The sequence below is a fragment of the Sabethes cyaneus genome, chromosome 2 (assembly GCF_943734655.1).
Source record: "Sabethes cyaneus chromosome 2, idSabCyanKW18_F2, whole genome shotgun sequence".
Classification (NCBI taxonomy): domain Eukaryota; kingdom Metazoa; phylum Arthropoda; class Insecta; order Diptera; family Culicidae; genus Sabethes; species Sabethes cyaneus.
In genome coordinates, this window is record NC_071354.1 from 107230501 (window position 1) to 107249101 (window position 18601).

The 18601-nt window shown below is 40.1% G+C and overlaps 1 protein-coding gene across 1 annotated transcript in view; it reads right to left on the reverse strand.

The window, feature by feature from the left end:
• LOC128738612 (chromatin-remodeling ATPase INO80) overlaps positions 1-16721 on the reverse strand; it is a 46257-nt gene extending 29536 nt beyond the window's left edge. The window contains exons 1-8 of the mRNA XM_053833886.1: positions 16379-16721; positions 16128-16321; positions 15895-16041; positions 14370-15834; positions 13659-14253; positions 13074-13598; positions 7949-8213; positions 7724-7891 (exon numbers count right to left, since the gene is read on the reverse strand). Of these exons, the coding sequence (XP_053689861.1) occupies positions 7724-7891; positions 7949-8213; positions 13074-13598; positions 13659-14253; positions 14370-15834; positions 15895-16041; positions 16128-16321; positions 16379-16640 (3621 nt within the window). The 5' untranslated portion in view covers positions 16641-16721. The remainder of the gene's footprint in view (positions 1-7723; positions 7892-7948; positions 8214-13073; positions 13599-13658; positions 14254-14369; positions 15835-15894; positions 16042-16127; positions 16322-16378) is intronic.
• Between the last annotated feature and the right edge of the window lie 1880 nt (positions 16722-18601).

Here is an 18601-nt window from a genome sequence, read left to right on the forward strand (position 1 = left end):
ATCGAAATTAAAAGCGGTACGGTACAATATAGGTCGGTAGTTGATTTATGTGATTGTAAAAATTTACCAGATTTGAGCTTTGTTAGATAAGATTAACTGCTGGTACTGCTACTTAAAAGCGCAGTCAAGTATATGCCATGTCATTTGACAGTAGAAAAGTCTAAAATGAGGCAACTAATTATCGCCCAACTATTGCTGACGTTGTTTATAGTTCTAGTAGCTACTCACACTGATTTTCGGGAGCGATTGCATAGGGAACCTCCGATACGAGGTACGGTCTCAAAAGATGTCAGAGTAGTGCAAACAAAATGGATAAGACAAAAAGTCGATAATTTTGATCCTCAAAATCCATCTACGTGGAGCATGGTGAGTTTAATCGAAATTTTATAAATTTATAAAACTAATATGCCAATGTGACTGATTAGCGTTATATGGAGAATGGAGAACACTATAGACCTGGAGGACCTCTATTCATATATGTGGGAGGAGAATGGACGATTAGCGCTGGTAGTATTTCACGGGGTCATTTTTATGATATGGCAAAAGATCTGGGCGCGTATTTATTCTATACGGAACATAGATATTACGGCCTCAGTCGTCCGACAGTGTAATAGAATCACAGAATGTAATTGACTTATATCACAGATTTGAATAATTTTCATTTACATTCCAGAAATACTCGAACAGATCTGCTTAAGTTTCTAAATATAGATCAAGCATTAGCAGATTTAGCACACTTTGTTGAAGAAGCAAGGAATACAATTGAAGGTGCAGCCAATGCTAGTGTCATCATGGCTGGCGGATCTTACTCTGCAACAATGGTTGCCTGGTTCAGACAGAAATATCCTCATTTAGTAAATGGCGCATGGGCGTCAAGTGCTCCGCTCTTAGCTAAATTGGATTTTGTCGGTAAGATGAACTCAATGTTGTGCAAAAGATTCATTACAAGGTTGATACATTACAGAATATAAGGAGGTGGTGACAGAATCCATACGACTGGTAGGGGGTGACCCATGCGCTGAAAGAATAGACAGGGCTTTCGATCAGATTGAAGACCTTTTGGACCAAGGAGAATTTGATCGAGTGCGTGAGCAATTCATGGTGTGTAATAATATAGACTTCTCGAACACACTGGATAAGGGTAATTTTTTGAGTTCCATATCCGACTATATGGCTGGAGTCGTGCAGTATCATTGGCCAGGAGATATTGAAGGAATGTGTGATATCATAAACGATGAATCTGTCGATAGCGATATGGAAGCTTTAGCTAAATGGTTTACTCAAGGTGTTAGCGGCTGTATGGATTTTACCTACGCGGCTGCAATTCAATATTACAGAAATACTGCTTGGAATCACGGAGCAAATATCGGCGCAAGTAAGAAAACTAAATATGATTCCAAATTGAGATTTTGACTTCAGCTTGCTTTAGTAAAAAGTTTTAACTTATAGTTCTATGAATTTCGTAAAATTTTAGTGAGACAATGGTTTTACCAAACTTGCGCAGAGTATGGCTGGTATCAAACTTCTGGATCGGAAAATCAAATTTTTGGATCTAGCTTTTCCGTGGAACTTTACATTCAAATGTGTGAAGATTTGTATGACAGAGTGTAGGTTGAATAACCATCGATATGTTTACAGTTTGATGCGTATGACCTTATATTTTAATCAGGTTCAACACGATGCAGTTGGAGACCAACGTTGCTCGAACTAATGTTATATACGGGCACATGAACCCTGCCGTTACCAACGTATTTTTCACACATGGACAACTTGACCCATGGCGTCCGATGGGAATACAGGAAGATTTGAACGAACACTCACCAGCAGTAGTGATTCCATGTTAGCAAAGATATTTATTATTATCAACTATAATCCTAATTTCATTTTGTTCAACAGTGGCATCACATTGTGCGGACCTTGGATCCATTAGCGATAGCGATTCCCCAGAAATGCGAGCAGTAAAGGAACGTATTTTCGATCTTATTCAAATTTGGCTCTCTGCATGAACACTTTATTTATGCATGGTTCAATGCTAGGATGACTTTACCCTAGCCTAGCCTACTCTCAAACAACCGGAAAACTACGACATTTCAACTTATCTCTTTTGAAAAAAAAACGCATAACATTTTGTATCTCCTAAATCAATGAGAAATATATCAAATCGTTGATCCAACTAAAGTCTCGCCCAAATGCTTGATTTTAACAGCGAATAGCTCTGCCAGTTCTAAATAGGGTTAGATGGTTTGCATACTAATTATTTCATAATTGATGACCAGTTGCGTGATAGTTATAATATGGTTGTTAATCAATTGCAAAATGGTTAAGGTTATTGAAAATTTTCATGGTGAGATATCTCCATCGGTGACATTTTATTAATATTTTTTTGAAATGATGATTCTACAATTGATGAAGGGACGGTAAGGGAAAGTAATGAAGGATTTTTTCCGGGAATGAAGGGGAAGGGTGGAAAGGAAGGGGGGGGGGGTAATAGGTAGCTATGCTTAACAAGTTGTCGTTGTGACTCCTATCTTTTGTCCAATGCTGGAAGGTGCATGGGTCGACCCAAGCTGTAATCAGAGATTATAACCGGATTTGAACCGGATTTCACATTTTATTCCTGGTGACGATGCGGTTCTTGAACAGTGAACGGATTTCACTGCACAGTCGTCCGGGATCCGTGCGACGTGGTCGGCCCGCCGTAATCTCCCAACTTTCGCCAGGTATACGATGGGAATCTCTCCAAGTAGTGCCTGCAACTCGTGGTTCATACGCCTACGCCACTCTCCAAAGCTACTGTTTAAATCCGTAGAGGACTACCGGTCTGATTAGCGTTTAGTGCATCGTCAGCTTTGTGCGGTGGCGAATCCTCCTAGCCTCCCTTTTTAGTCTGGCGTAGACTGCCTTCGCTGTCTCTAGGTTTCTAGTAATGATGTCGAGGTCGTCTGCGTAGGCTAGAAGTTGGCTACTCTTGCTGAAGATTGTTCCTCTCGTTTCGATACACGCTCGCCGGATCACACCTTCAATAGTGATATTGAATAACATACAGAACAGTCCAACGTCTTGCCGCAACCCTCTGCGCGATTCGAAAGGAGTCCCCGAAACGCCTGCGTAGCGCACCACTCACTCCCGGGTAGCTTTGATCAGCCGCGTCAGTTTGTCCGGAAAACCGTACTCGTGCATTATCTGCCATAGATATTCGCGTTCAACTGTATCGCATATTGCTCTGAAATCTACGAAAATATGATGCGTGGGCCCGTATCGCCCGCCCGGTTAGTTCCGGGGTACGATGCTGGCCTAACAAGCCAGTCGTCGTATGTTCGAATCTCGACTGTGTGGTGTCGCTACAGAGTTAATAGGATCTTTGTGCTAGCCCCGTAATTTTCATGTATTCTAATAAATAACCGGCTGCAAAGTCTGTCGATAATGAAGGGTCATGTTCTGAAGGACGTTTATACCCATGGCTTTGCTTTTTTTATGATGCGTGGGCACGTTGTACTCTCGGTATTTCTGGAGGATTTGTCGGAGAGTAAAAATTTGATCCGTAGTAGCACGAGCCCCCATAAAGCCCGCCTGATACTGCCCTACGAAATCTCTTGTTATTGGATATAGACGAAATTTGAGAGAGCACCTTGTAGACAGTGTTGACCAGCGTGATGCCGCGGTAATTATAGCAATTTAACCGGTTGCATTTTTTGTAGATGGGACAGATTACATCTTCCATCCGGTACTCCGGTAGTTTCTCCTCCTTGCAAACCCTTGAACCATATCACTAGCCCTGCAATTTTCCTGTACTTTAATAGCTGTCTGCGAAATCTGTCGTATAAAAAGAGAAGGTTTATAATCCTCACAAGGTAACGACAGCGTTATCAATTGATTTTTAGCAGTTGTGACGAAAATAGGGAAGCAACTACACTCAATGCTTTGTTCGTACTCCCAGATCCAGCCCGGAGTGAAGAAGTTGGTCATTGTGAGGCACTTCGTGTCCGCCGGATATGGCCGATCCGGCACATACAACATCATCTCCCTTCTAGAGAATGGTTAACTGCAGTAGAAGCTGAAAAGGGACACCGAGAGCAAGGTGCCCTCAGCTTTCCGTGCCTTGGGGAGGTCGGAACTAAACAGTAAAGAAGTACCTCGCCAAAACGAACATTTTTATGTGGATGCGTCAGTCAAGGCATGCTGAAGGTGCTGGTGAAAAACAACTTTCCGGCGAAGGATGACTAGACCTACTTGATGTTAGACGGCAACGATGACTAAGGACCAACCGGCAGGGCGTCGAAGCATTTGTTCCCAGTAAACCATTTGGTTTGTATATCTCGATTGCAACTGAGAAATGCGATGCTATTGATTATTGACTCTAACAGCGCCTCTCAGCCGAGATTCGAATATACGACGACTAGCTTATTAGATCAGTATCGTACCTCGAGGCCAACTGAGAGGCTACCTCATCTACCACGTCATACAAGATTGACCAGATTTTAGACTCGATTAACCGGGTGAAGAATTGACTCAAATTATAAAATTACTCTTACCTTTAAGATGGTAAAAATAATTAAGAATCTACTCAATGGGCGGCGCTAGTGTCTTAGTAATAACTATGAGAAGTTGTTTTCTTTGGAAAGGGTGTTTATGTTACAGTTGCTATTTAACTAGCTAAGAAATTAGTGAATATTTTACTATTTACCATTTATTTATTTATTTATTTATGTGACATAATTGCCTACCAAGTTGTTGCAAGTTTCGATTTATAAGATTTAGTGAAAAAATGCAACAATTCGGTACCAACTTGTCAAAAAGGCCAATCTGCAAAGTGTAAACAAACCGAGTAAGGGTTTCTTTTCCAATGCTAGTCCAGCAGAAAATAACCCTCACTCGGTTTGTTTACATTTTGCAGATTGGCCCTTTTGAAAAGTTGGTACCGAATTTTCTTTGATTACACAATTTTTCATGAATCATGCAAAATGTTTAGAAAGCAACTGGGGATATGTTCACGTGACTGAGACCAATAGATTAAGTCAGTTGGTGGGATTTTTCTGCCCTTCTACGAAGTACCATTAATTGTAGATGAATTTTTACAGGCAGTTAACGTAGCTAGACAAAAAAAAATTGAATGTTGAAGTTAACTATTTCTCATAGCCTTGTAGTAGTGAGACAATTCTATACTATTTTAATATTATTATCTTGAAGCTGGTAGTCATGGGAATAACCTTCCCGAAGTCCGCAACTTTCTAGATAGTTAGCAGCGCAAGGTACAACCCGTATATGAATATTACGTATACACTGGCGCCACGTAGTGAGACATTTCTGCGCTATTTTCCATACCACCCTGAAGCTGGTAATCATTGGAATAACCTTCCCGAAGACCGCAACTTTCTAGATAGTCAGCAATGCAAGATATAGCCATTTACAAATCCCATGGAATGGATATAGACCACTATGTTGCGGAACGTTTTGGGGATTACGGTGAAAATATATATGAAATCATACTGGTCTATGTACATTGGTGTGAATAAACCGTAGATTTTGACAAAAGTTGGGATTTTTATGTATTCTCATGTTGAATCACGTTATACACTACACATTAGAACACTTGGTTTGGAGAAAATAATTGTATAGAATGTATTATAGAGGTTTTTAGACAATTGCGTCTCCTGTAAAATTAACTAAATGGTCATTAGACCACTATAATTCGGAGCGGCTCATATATTAATATTTTTTGAACCGGTGGCTCTACAATTGATGAAGGGACGGTAGGGGAAAGAAATGAAAATTTTTTGGTGAAGGAGGGGAAAGAGCGGAAAGGTGAGGAGGGGGGGAAGTATTGCTAGCTACACTTAACAAGTAGTTATTTTGACTCCTACCTTTTGTCCAATGCTGGAAGGTGCATGGGTCTTATAGCTTGGTTCGACTCTTGCACCTCACCCCCCCCCCCCCCCTCCTCTTCCTTTCCGCTCTTTCCCCTCTTTCACCAAAACATTTTTATTTTTTCCCCTACCGTCCCTTCATCAACTGTAGAGCCACCGTTTCAAAAAAATACTAATATGCGTTAATTGTTTTCATCGTAGCCCTGTAAACTGTGTCATCTCGCTAATAGACATGAGCTCTTACCTTCCTTGTTTATTATTATTGCTAGGAGACTAATATTCACTTAATTAATGTAAATAATCATGCGGGAACTGAAAAGTTGGCAACACTGTTAAGAAAAACTTTGTTATATACTGTAAAAATACTTTTCCCATTTGCTAAAATATTTTCACGTTGCGTGGAGAATCACTGCTTCAAGAGAAAGTTATTTGGCTCTTAGTTTTACATTAAAAATTGGGGGATTGCTTGCTTTAAAACGCTTTATCTCGGGATCGACAAAGAATACCTCGGGGCGATGAGTGATTCTTATGTAAAAACATCTGCGAAACACGATGAAGTTGAAATTTTTGAGATCAAACTCGAGCAAGGATTGACAACAAAAGTTTATCAAAATTATTGCATATTCTGCTGTTGATATCAAATAGAAAACATGTTTTGTTACCAACTCAAAATGACAGTGGTGTATCAGACTTTGCTTTCATTTTGTTTTCATTTTTATTGAAAGAAATGTGTTGATAGATTCTATTTATGACGTAAATAAACCATCAATATTTAAATTAACCTTTTTTTACATAATTTTTTTTTCTAGTAAAATGGTTGGTTCAAATTATATGATGATAGCAAAATTATGATGATAGTAAAATGACAACTAATTCTGCTTTTTATTAATATTGTCAGTAAGATTAGTATTCCGTTTGATATTTTTGATAGCAAAAGTAGTATTCAATTTCAATTCAACGGCGTGGAATTTTTGCAATCAATTTTGATATTTTAACCGCTAAGTCGACCAAAATGAAATCACAACGAGTATTCAAAATCCGTTACATCAAGATATCAAATTTTGTTTTCAATTTGCTCTAAGACTTTGCTCGGGAATTGTCTGCATTGAGAAAAATGTAAATTTAGTTTTCAAATTGAGCTTAAAAATATTTGACAGCACTGGTGCACAAAAATAATATCTTTTTCGAAATGCTTGGGTAATTTCCTTTGAAAATGTGAAAATAGTCTCTTTATAAACCTAATTTCCGGAGATATAAGCAAAAGAAAATAAGAGGTTTTGACAAAACGGGTATTTTCCTTAAAACTGGAGGTGCTTCCATCAATCGAGGGAATGACCGATCGGCGACAAATTTTGGATTTTTACTTTCTGACCGAAAACGAACAGTCTGGCAAAATTTGGTTCAAATCCGTGATGGTCGATTACACGTTTGTACTTTTTCTCGGTCACTTGACGTGGAATGGCTCAAATTATAAATTTCACATACAGAAGCACAGGAATGTTGATGTCACCAACTGAGAATTTATGACAATTACGGAGCAAGTGCTACGATTTTCCTATTGACTCTAATAGTTGTTCCCAGTCGAGATTTTAAGTCTAACAATTAGTTTGTAAGACTAGTGTCAAGGACAACTGGAATGCCGCATATCCGGTTCAGTCGCTCAACTTGTTTCGTACTCCAATGATGCGGCATCTTGCTGTTTCACGCAAGCTTTTCCCAAACATAGTTTTGAAAATAAAAATCGACGAAGGGACTTAAAACACGATCCGGCAGACAATCGTACTACCATAGCCTCTCGTTAGCAAAATTAATTTACGGAAAAACTTAATATACACTAAACCAAAAGAGTACAAACTTACCGTGTCTGCAGCCGTTAGATTTATTCCGAGACCACCAGCTCTCGTTGACAGCAAAAAAACGAAAATGTCAGCACGGTTTTGAAAGTCTGCAACCATATCACGCCTTGCAGATATCTTACTAGACCCATCCAGCCTCATATATCGATGTTTCCTATGCCACATGTATTCCTATAAAACATACAACAAATTTAGATGGCAACACCTTAGCTATCCTATAATACTAACCTCCAAAAGGTCAATCATTTTCGTCATCTGGGAATAAATTAGCACCCTATGTCCTTGTATTTTCAAACGTGACAATAAGGAGTCCAATACTGCCAACTTGCCAGCATCGGACACTAATGTTTGCTTATCTGGGATAACAATATTAGACCAGCCATGCGCACTTGGATAAGACAATTTCAACGCATTATCCACCAACTCGAATCCTTCCCTGGATTCGCAATGCTCATGTCGGATTGCTGTCCATGCGGCTTCTCGGCTCTCGCAGCTAATTCAAAGAAATAAATGCACTACTGTACTGCATATTCGACATAATACATGTTAATGTAATTTTAAAGTTTTAATGCGAAATTACAATTTAACGGCAATAGCGTTTTGTGTAAAAGTGGCTGTTTTTAAGAGATTTAGCCCCTCCCCTCCCCCCAGAAAAATTGACATGGATTTTTAAATTTAGGAAAAAAAACTGTAGTTAGATAACTCTAGGTAATGAAAATTTAAGAGTAGTTTTTAATTGCATCATTGTTACAAGATTCTATGCGTTAATGTGCATGTAATTTTAATATGCTGACGAAATAAAATGATCAAAAAAAATGCCGGGGCTATAGCCCCCCTAGAAACGAGCGCTAGATCCGCCAATGCTTTCTAGTGAATGGATTACGTCGTTTAAATACAACCCAAATACTGTTGAACGGAGAAGTAAAAACGGAGGTCAGCAGAAACAGGATAAGAATTGTGAATGATAACCAAACTATGGAGCCACCAACACAGGAGAAGGGCAATCAGTGAGCTGAAAAACGGTTAGTAAATGGTTAGATAATGCGTAAAACTTAACCCATAGGGGTCTTTAGCCCCCTATCCAGCAACTACTATCCCTACACCCATGTGGTACCAGCCGGAATACGAGCAACCTTAGCGGAGATCGGGTAATCAACCCCGGTGGTAACTAAGGTCGTATATCAACAGGGAAGGAGGCACAATGTTGTTTCAACACTGTAAGATGGCAGCCCCATCTCGAGACTCGGTAGCGTCAACCCTATTACGGCTACCTATCTAAATTCAGTAAACTAAAACTAAAAAGATTCAAAAAAATTCTACTCGGAACATTCGGCGACGGAATAAGGACATGGAATGGAGACTTGGTACCTGGAACTGCAGATCGCTAAATTTGTTTGGTGGCGTGCTGCTCGATCAGTTAGAACCGCGAAAGTTTGGCATCGTAGCACTGCAGTAGATCTGTCGCAAAGGCGAGAAGGTGTGGAGGATCCGTGGCGGCAAAGCGTAATTTTTCCATTTCCAATACTAACAAGCGATAAAGAGAGAAAAAGCTTAGAAAAACTATCTAAGCATGTCCACGAGAGAAAATTTGGCCAAGTATCGACGAGCGCGGAATGAGTTGACCACGATCCTGAGGAGGAAAAAGCACCAGGAGGGCGGAGATCGTGAGGAACTGCAACTATTCCGGACTAATGACACGCGCAAGTTTTACGAGAAGGTGAACCAAACTCGTAAGGGACACCTAAATCTGACATGTGTAGGGACGAGAACGGGGATCTAATCACAAACGAGCGCGAGGTGGTCGAACGGTGGAAACAGTATTTCGATGAGCACCTCAACAGCGATATAGTAGATATAGCAGAAGGAGACGCAACGGAAGTTAACCTCGAAGTGCCTACAAACGACAACAGCGTGTCGCCTTTCGATCTCGAAGAGATCCGGCGAGAAATTCGTCAGCTGAAGAATAATAAAGCCGCAGGAAAGGCCCGATTCCCGGCAGAGCTCTACAAAAATGGCAAAATGGGGCATAGTACTTTTTACACCATATTTTTTGCCTTATTTCAAATATTTTTTCTCGATAACGCGAAAAGCTAATCGATTCGGGTTTTTTGCATTCTAAACATTGCACTTTCTACTAATATTTACAATTTTGTTTGCATATGTGAACCTCTTCCCCTCCCCCCAACGGCTCCTTGAACATGATCATTCGAAAAAAAACATGATTTGCGGTACCATGGATTGGCGCTGGGGGACTTATCCGAATTGAAAAATTCCAAAACGACATGAAAGTATATTAAATTATCTAGTGTTTGACCCATCCTTTTTTTTAAATTCGAACGTATAACAAAATGGCGGACATTCAAACATAAAAGTTAGGTTTTTAGTCGAAAAAATTGACTTTAAACATTTCTAAAAAATACAAAAATTGTAATATCGAAAAAAGGATGGGTCAAACACTAGATAATTTTGTTGGCTTTGAAACAAAAAAAGAATCATGAGAATTGCTTGAGCCGTTCTTGAGATATTTATGGTACCGACTTTCAAAACCTGGTTTCGAGAAAAACGACGTTGAAGTTTTTATTCGCTGTGTAATCGCTCCAGACATGCGCGGTACAAATAGCTGTAACTTTGTCAATTTTTGAAATTCATCGAAATGACTTGAAACACATATGGTCAAAATGTTAATCTTTCGAAATAATCAATAAAAAAATAGCCTGTGGTACTACGTATCAAATTTTTACTTTTCGACAAATCCTCCAGAAATGTCCAGACAACAGAAATGTACAACGTGCCCACGCATCATAGTTTCGTGGATTTCAGATACAGTTGAACGTGAACAGCTATTGCAAATAATGCACACGGCTGATCAGAGCTACTCTGGAGCGAGTGATGTGATAGGTGTGTGTTTCGGGGACACTCTTGAGTCCCTTCGAATCGCGCAGAGGGTTGCTGCAAGGGGATGGAATGCCCTGTATGTTATTCAATATCGCTATTAAAGGTTTGATCCGATGAGCGGGCATCGAAACGAGAGGAACGATCTTCAGCAAGAGTATCCAACTTCTAGTCTTCGCAGACGACCTTGACATCATTACTATAAACCTTGGGACGGCGGAGGCAATCTACACCAGACTAAAAACGGAAGCTAGGAGGATAGGGTTACAAATCAATGCATTGAAAACTAAACGTATGGTAGAAAGAGGCTCCAGAGAAAGCAACCTTTGCCTCCCACGGACAGTGACTGTTGATGGTGATGAAGTGGGTGATGAGTTCGTATGTTTGGGATCGCTGGTCACCTCCGACTATAATACGAGTAAGGAAATCCAACGACGCTTTCAAGCTGGAAATCGAGCTTACTTTTCCTCCCGGAGGAGGATCGACCACGCCGCCGCACAAAGCTGACGATATACAAAACGCTAATCAGACCGGTAGTCTACGGACTTGAGACAGTAACTTTGTTTACGAAAGACACCCGGGCACTTACCGTTTTTGAACGCAAGGTGTTGCGGCCTATTTTTAGTGGAGTACAAACGGAAAGCGGTGTGGCGGAGGCGTATCGATCACGAGCTACAGGTACTGCTTGGAGAGATTCCCATCGTACACCTGGCGAGACCAGTTCTGAGACTACGGTGGGTCGACCACGTCGCAAGGATGTCAGACGAATGTGCAGTGAAATCCGTTCTCTTCAAGAACCTCACCGGCACCAGGTATAGAGGGGCTCAACGTGCTATATGGCTCGACCAGGTTGAAGCCGTCTTGCGTGCGTCGAGGCGCGCAACGAGTTGGCGACGAGTTGCCCAGGACCAAGTACAAAGGAGAGGAAACCACCCCAGCTCTCGACTGGTAAAGTAAGTAAGAAAAACGGTAAGGCTGCTGGGAAGGGTGCTATCTCGGCTGAACTTCTAAAAACGTGCAGCTAGTGACTGTACAACGCAATCAACCGGATTATTGCCAGGATCTGGGAGGAAAAACAAATGCCAGAGGAGTGGTTCGATGGCCCCAATTGGCCTATTTTCAAAAAACTCTATCGACCCGGGCGTAAAAGCTATTGAGGCATTGCCTACATTCCTCAATTCTGCCTGTAAGTTGGCTTACCTACCATATGCTGTTCTGTAAATCGAGGCCATTTGCGGAGTCCTTCGTCGGTGAGTACCAAACTAGATTTCATGAGTATCGCTACATGGTATTCCGCCGAGCTAATTAGGCTGATTCGTGCGACGCTATATGGGTGAGAGTGGGGGGTGAGACCTCAGCCGCTTTTGTGATGTTAGATGGACTGAAACAAGGCGATGCACTCTCTAACCTGCTATTCACCATGGCCTTTGAAGATGCAATACGAAGAGCAAACGTGAAAAGGAAGGGGTCTATCATCACGAAATCTCACATTCTTCTAGGTTTTGTGGGTTACGTCGATATAATCGAAAACAAACGTAGAGCAGTGGAAGAGACCTTTAAGAAGCAGCGGAATTGGGGCTTGCCATTAACAACGCCAAAACAAAGTACATACATGGTTGCTGGCAGAGGACGTGGGAGTCCAAATGGTGTTGATCGAAGTGGAGCTGGATGGGAACGATGTGAAGTAGTGGAGGAATTCATACACTTTGGTACGTTCGTGACATGTGACATCACACCCGATGGATGTGCGCTGTCGAAGACGTACGTTCAGCTGGTGTTCAAAGCGATTATAGAACGGCAGCACAGGACCGATAGTACTAGAGAACCATAATTCATTCGGCGCAGGGTCCATATCGGCACGTAGCCAATAAAGTAAAGTAAGTTAGCATATGCAGCTACCAATAAGAAACTAGCCGAAGGAATTCCAATTTATCAAATGACCTGAGGTATCCGATGATAATTCCAGAAAAATAAAAATTTCACTGAGCTGTCAATAGAAACTCTTGATTGTGAACAATAGCATTTACGGCAGAACGGTTTGTTGGCACAGTGCTAACTGTCCGTAGAATGTTGAGCAAATGTATAAAATGTTTTAGAACAAATTTGACAGTAACAAGCTAGTCCATAAGGCGGTTTTGGAAAATGGTAAAAACTGGTCAAGCTGGAGGCATACCTTGGAGTTTCAGTCCTCCCAAGGTGTTATGGAAAAGTTTTGGGGTCGATAATATTTAGTTTTGTGCAACAGCAATTTGTGAACGACCGGAATGGTGAAAACACCAGCCACTGCATAGTTCTAATTGCAGAGTACATTATGTTAATATTATCAACTGCTGGAAAGATCGTTGGACTGTAGAATCGGTTCGTTTTTTCCACTTGGGTACATTTTCCATTGCGACCATTTATTTGATCTATTGTGGCATCCGTTCGTTATATTAGTATAATAGAAAAGCTGAGTACTTACTAGTGTTTTCGTCCGGGACTAACAATGCGTGAAATTTGTCCATATAAGAACCGTGGCATCTCTGTTGGCCAACATTCAAGTTTTGTTTCAGACTGAAAACTGTGTAAGAACTCCGGTAAAAGAGGAACATTTGTAGTCAAAGCTTTTGTACTGGCGTGCTTTTCCTTTGCTGATGCTGGCTGCATGTCATCTAGGTCGTGAAATGCCAAGTCAGAAGTTGATGCCATCATTTGTCGTTCAACAGGGTTCAAATTCACAACTTTTCGACTTCTCAAAATTCGATGCTCCATTGTTTCCTGCATTGTACGTTTCCGGTGGCAGGTGTGAGTATAAATACTATTTTGACTAGTTGCCGTGAAAATTAAATTAGTTAACACTACGTATAATGTTTTATACAGAGGGTTAGTCCATTTTTCAACTGTTGGTTCCAGTAATAAGCAGCTTGTTTTTCCGGAATTTCGCCAAAAAACCCAACGATAATGAAGCAGCTTAAGATATTCATGCCATTGATAGACATGATTGAAACTGCAAATTAGATGTAAATATTTACGATAGCCTTAGTAAAAACCAGAACTCAATACTTACTAATAGATGAGACCGTTTAATGTCAACTTCTCTATTTCTGATGGCGATAAATGTAAAAATCGACTAAATGAGAAGGTGTCGTTGACATTCAAATGCTGCATATTTGGGTAATTAACAGCAGATCCATCAGAATTTCCAAATATCGATGTGAAGACGTTTTCACATTTGAAAATATTAAACCGGTTGTATAGTAAATGACGCTTACTGGGAAAGGATCTCGAAATAAGACCTTCATTGAATATTACCCGCGCAATCGTGTATTCGGCCGTTTGACAGAAAAATGGACTTTTTGCATTTCGCCGCTCAAACAGCTCCGGATGGTTGCACACTTTTCGAAACTGCATCACAAGGTTCATCAGATTGGATGTAAAGTTTTTGTCAAACGCATGTCCATCGCCAGTTCCATGACCAGTTAGGTGTAACAAATCTTCAATGCGAATTTTCTTTTTTAGCGCAACGTACAACAATTTTTGCCGCGTCGTCAATGGACAGTAAACCATAATTTCAATTTTGTCCGACAATTCATTTTCTACATCTTTCTTTACACGTCGTAGCATAAATGGTTTGAGAATCATATGCAGCCGGGAAATTTGTTCTGAAAGAATATTTTTACCGTAAATCTATTTAACATAATAAATATAAAAAAAGAAAACAAAATCACAGCACAGCAAATTCAATATATAAACAGTTTAAAAAAATGGTGAATCTTACTTTCATCTATGCCGGTTTTGTTTTCCGCGTGGCTCTCAATATCCTTTGAAAACCATTCGTTAAATTCCTCATGCGAATCGAATAACGTAGGCATAATAAAGTGCAATAGCGCCCACAGTTCAGCCATGCTGTTTTGTATTGGCGTACCACTGAGTAGTAACCGATTGCGACAATTGAACCCCAAAAGCAGTTTCCAACGGACAGAACTTGAACTTTTAATCGCTTGGGCTTCATCAAGAACCATGTACTGCCATTTTATGCGATTGAAGTATTTGTAATCTGATACTACTAATTGATAACTAGTTATCACTACATGAAAGCTGGCTTCTTTGGTATGTAGATCTTTCTGCTCCCAAAACTGGCGCAAGATTTTCCTTTCGTTGGGTGATCCCCAGTAAGGAACGACATTAAAATCCGGTACAAATCTTTCCATTTCTTGCTGCCAGTTATGCAAAGTTGAAGCCGGTGAAATAATCAAAAATGGACCCCATACACCATAACTTTCCGCTATATGACATAAAAAGGCAATCGATTGGACCGTTTTACCAAGACCCATTTCATCTGCAAGAATTCCGCTTATTCCTTGGTCATAAAGATTTGCCAGCCAGGTCATCCCCTTCAACTGATATCCTTTTAGACAACCACGGAAAATAGTTGGTTGCGGTAAATCAATTATCGTTCCAGATTCATCTACTCTTTGATTAGTCGGAATTTTTTGTTGAACAGCCTTATCAAACTGTTGCTTGCGTAAACGATCGCTGTTAAACGCGTCAGAAGCATTCTTATGAGCCTGTTGTTTCATCAAATCACTATCATAACAATCAATTGATGCTAGTCTTGGGTTCGATTCCTCGTCAAGTTGTGACAAAATTTTCAACTGTTCTTCTTTCGACACATTTCCAAGCTTTTTTGACATGAAGTGAGCGTAAAGCTCTGTTTGTGTAATCAAAAAGTTTAACTTTCTTTGTTGTCGTTTTGCTTCCACCATCTCTATGTCTATTTTGCGCTGTTCTTCAGCCTCCTTTTCCATGCGTCTTCTCGTTTCCCTTTCAACACGATCATACCTTTTCCAATATCCTTGCATTTCGCGGGTCAGTCGTTTAGCTTTCCAAATGGTTTCCTTCATTAACTTTTGCGATTGCATCGCTTTCTGTCTCGAAACTTTCATGCATAGCGATGCTACTCGTCGACAATTGGTTATCATGTCTTTGTGATTATTTATTTTGGCTCGCTGTAATTTGCCTAATTCTTTCTTTGCCATTAGTTGCCAGATTTTCCGTCTTCTGGCGGCCATCATTTCTGGAGTTTTTGCAGCAGGTTTGCGTCCACGTTTCGATTTGGTTCCCAATGGACTAGTTGGTTTTGAATCGATATCATCTTGATTATCACTTTTCAATGCAGCCAACTGTTCCTCCCAATCGATATCACCAAGCTCAGATACTCGATCATCTTCTTCAGTTTTGGGCTACAAGACAATTGAAAATTTTAAGCATTACTTAAAATATATTCCGTGTCTGTGATTTACCATTTTCTTTTTTCCGGATTTTAGTTTTACTGTTTTCTTCACACGCTTCATTCTACGTTTTCGAACCCCTACGATAGATCGTTGATGTTCTGGAAACATGTCGTAGTTTGATAACAACCCGGTTCCATAATATCCGTATTGAGAATTCTGCAATCGAAAATAAGACAAAGCAGTCGATAATGTACAGAGTAAGACAAATCAAGATAATATATTAAAATCCACGTGAGACATACGCTTATGGTGCTGTAGTATTTTCCTCTGTATTTTTTTTCTCGGAGGTGATTTTTGAGCATATCTCGAATATACTCATCTTCATCCGAAATTTCACTTTCCGATTCGGAATCAGATAGTAAAAGATTTTGCAACCAGAGCCTCTCCGGACCAACGGAAGTTAAATTATAAAGAAATCGCTTGTCTTCATTGCGCTCTGGAAGAAACATGTAGTATGTGAGATACTAAGAAAGCGTGCATCAATATTATTTACCTTGCTTCGAAACTTTTACACCAAAAGCTAGTTTCCTATAATTGCGGATGTTTCCGCTAGACGAGTCTGAGTCGGAATCATCGTCAGTAGTATCTTCATCGTCCTCATCATCACTACTAGTCAATGGTTCGGAAAGAACTTTTTCGGCGTAGGCCAAAAAAGGTCGCATATCGAGAGCGGCTTCGATACGTTGAATATGCAAAGGTTTAGCCATTTTCTTGTCACCAACATTTCCACCAAGATGAATGTTATTTCCTGCCATTTTGCTAACCTCAAACAAACATAAGTGGTAACACAATAATTGTTCACAAATCACTAAACTAAACCTAATCAAACTTTTGACCGCTGTGTAGTGCTCGCGGCATATTTATTTACAATAACAGGTTTTCGACACTCTTCGTACATGACAACTGTAAAAACTGACTTGATGGATCAACCATGGTTAGCGATAAGCAAACGTCAAAAAGAAGGTATGCTAATACACTGTTACATGTATTTTAGTCATTTTAGTATTAAATAGGTTCGATTTTGCTAAACTGCCCATAAATGGAAGACAGTCACATGTGCGATGTGCAAAAACGTGCAACTGCGAAAAACGCTGTTGAAACCGCGATAATTTTTTGTAATATTGAGTGGATCTTGGAAACAAATCGTCTAAATCGTTATAATATCACTTAAATATACATAACAGAATACTTTTACAAGCAATTTGTTCACAAGTGACTTAAATTTTTTTCTAAAACTTAGAAACCCAACAAACATTTTTGATGATTAGTAGCTTATTCAACCCTTGTATAGCTAATTACCGAGTAACAAGCGCTTGATAAGCTTTTTTTTTTCTCCGCTGCGACCACTAATTTGATCTATTGTGGCGGGCCGCTATTTACTGTAAGCCACGTCAAGGTGTCGTATCACTATTAATAGGAGTGGTTTCCACTTGTTGACTAATGGCATTGTCCCAATAAGGTATAATACCACGAATAAAGTTAATTGCCTTATTGGGAGAACTTGTCCACACAACTGAGGGTTGTATTAAACCCTCCCCAAAGAATTTGCTCCTTCTATGATAAAGTGCTACGCAGTTACAAAGCAGATGTTCCGCATCTTCGCTATCTAGGTTACAAAAACGACAAGAGTCATCTTCCAATTTGCCTAGCTGTTTTAAGTGATAGTTACTTGAGCAGTAGCCCGTTACCAGGCCACAGAAAGTACGTAAATCTTTTGTAGATAGACTAAGAAGTCTCTGAGTTACTGTTTTGTCAGGTGATATAAATCGCTTTGATTGGCGAGCTGTTAAATTATTTTTCCATATGTCATTTATCATTGATTTTTCCCAGTTACTCAATTCCATTCTGAGGGTACACGTTGAGGCCCCACAGAATGGTTCTGGTCCAATGAAAGGTTTAATCGATCCAGCTTTTGCCAATTGATCCGCTTTTTCATTGCCTTCAATTTCACAGTGCCCAGGTACCCAAAAAAGACTTACTGTACTTTTTTTAGCCACCTGCTGTAGCAATTTAATGCATTCCCAAACCAGCTTCGAAGAACACGATACTGACTTTAGTGCTTTTAATGCAGCCTGGCTGTCAGAAAATATACATATATTTGCATGTCTATAATTTCGTCGCAGACAAACTGTAGCACATTCAATTATTGCCTGTATTTCTGCCTGAAATACAGTCGGCCATTGACCCATAGATATTGATATGTTGACTCCGGGGCCCGTTACCCCTGCTCCGACTCTGTTGTTTAATTTAGAACCGTCAGTGTAGAAGATGATGGATCCTGGTTGAATATTAGGCCCACCTGATTCCCACTCCGTGGGACTTGTTTCGGTCACTTGGAATAGTCGTTCAAAGTTATATTGCCTATCCATCCAGTCTTCCTGGGTTAATATAGGATTAATTTTGAAATCTCTTAAAATACTGAGGTGGCCCATAAGGTCTCCATCAAGAAACTTCTTTGTTCTTCTTAGCCTTAGTGCATTTTTCTCAGCTTCCAATTGCACGAATAGGTGTAGTGGCAGTAAACTTAAAATAGCATCTAGTGCTTTTGATGGTGTACTACCGGTTGCTCCAGAAATGGAGATTGTAGCAAATCTTTGCAACTTCTCCAGTCCCTTCTGTGCATATTTAATTTTAGTTTTCGGCCACCATACTACACACTTAAAAAAAAGTACCGAGTTCGGTAAAATATCGTAAATTTTACCGAACTCTGAGCAGC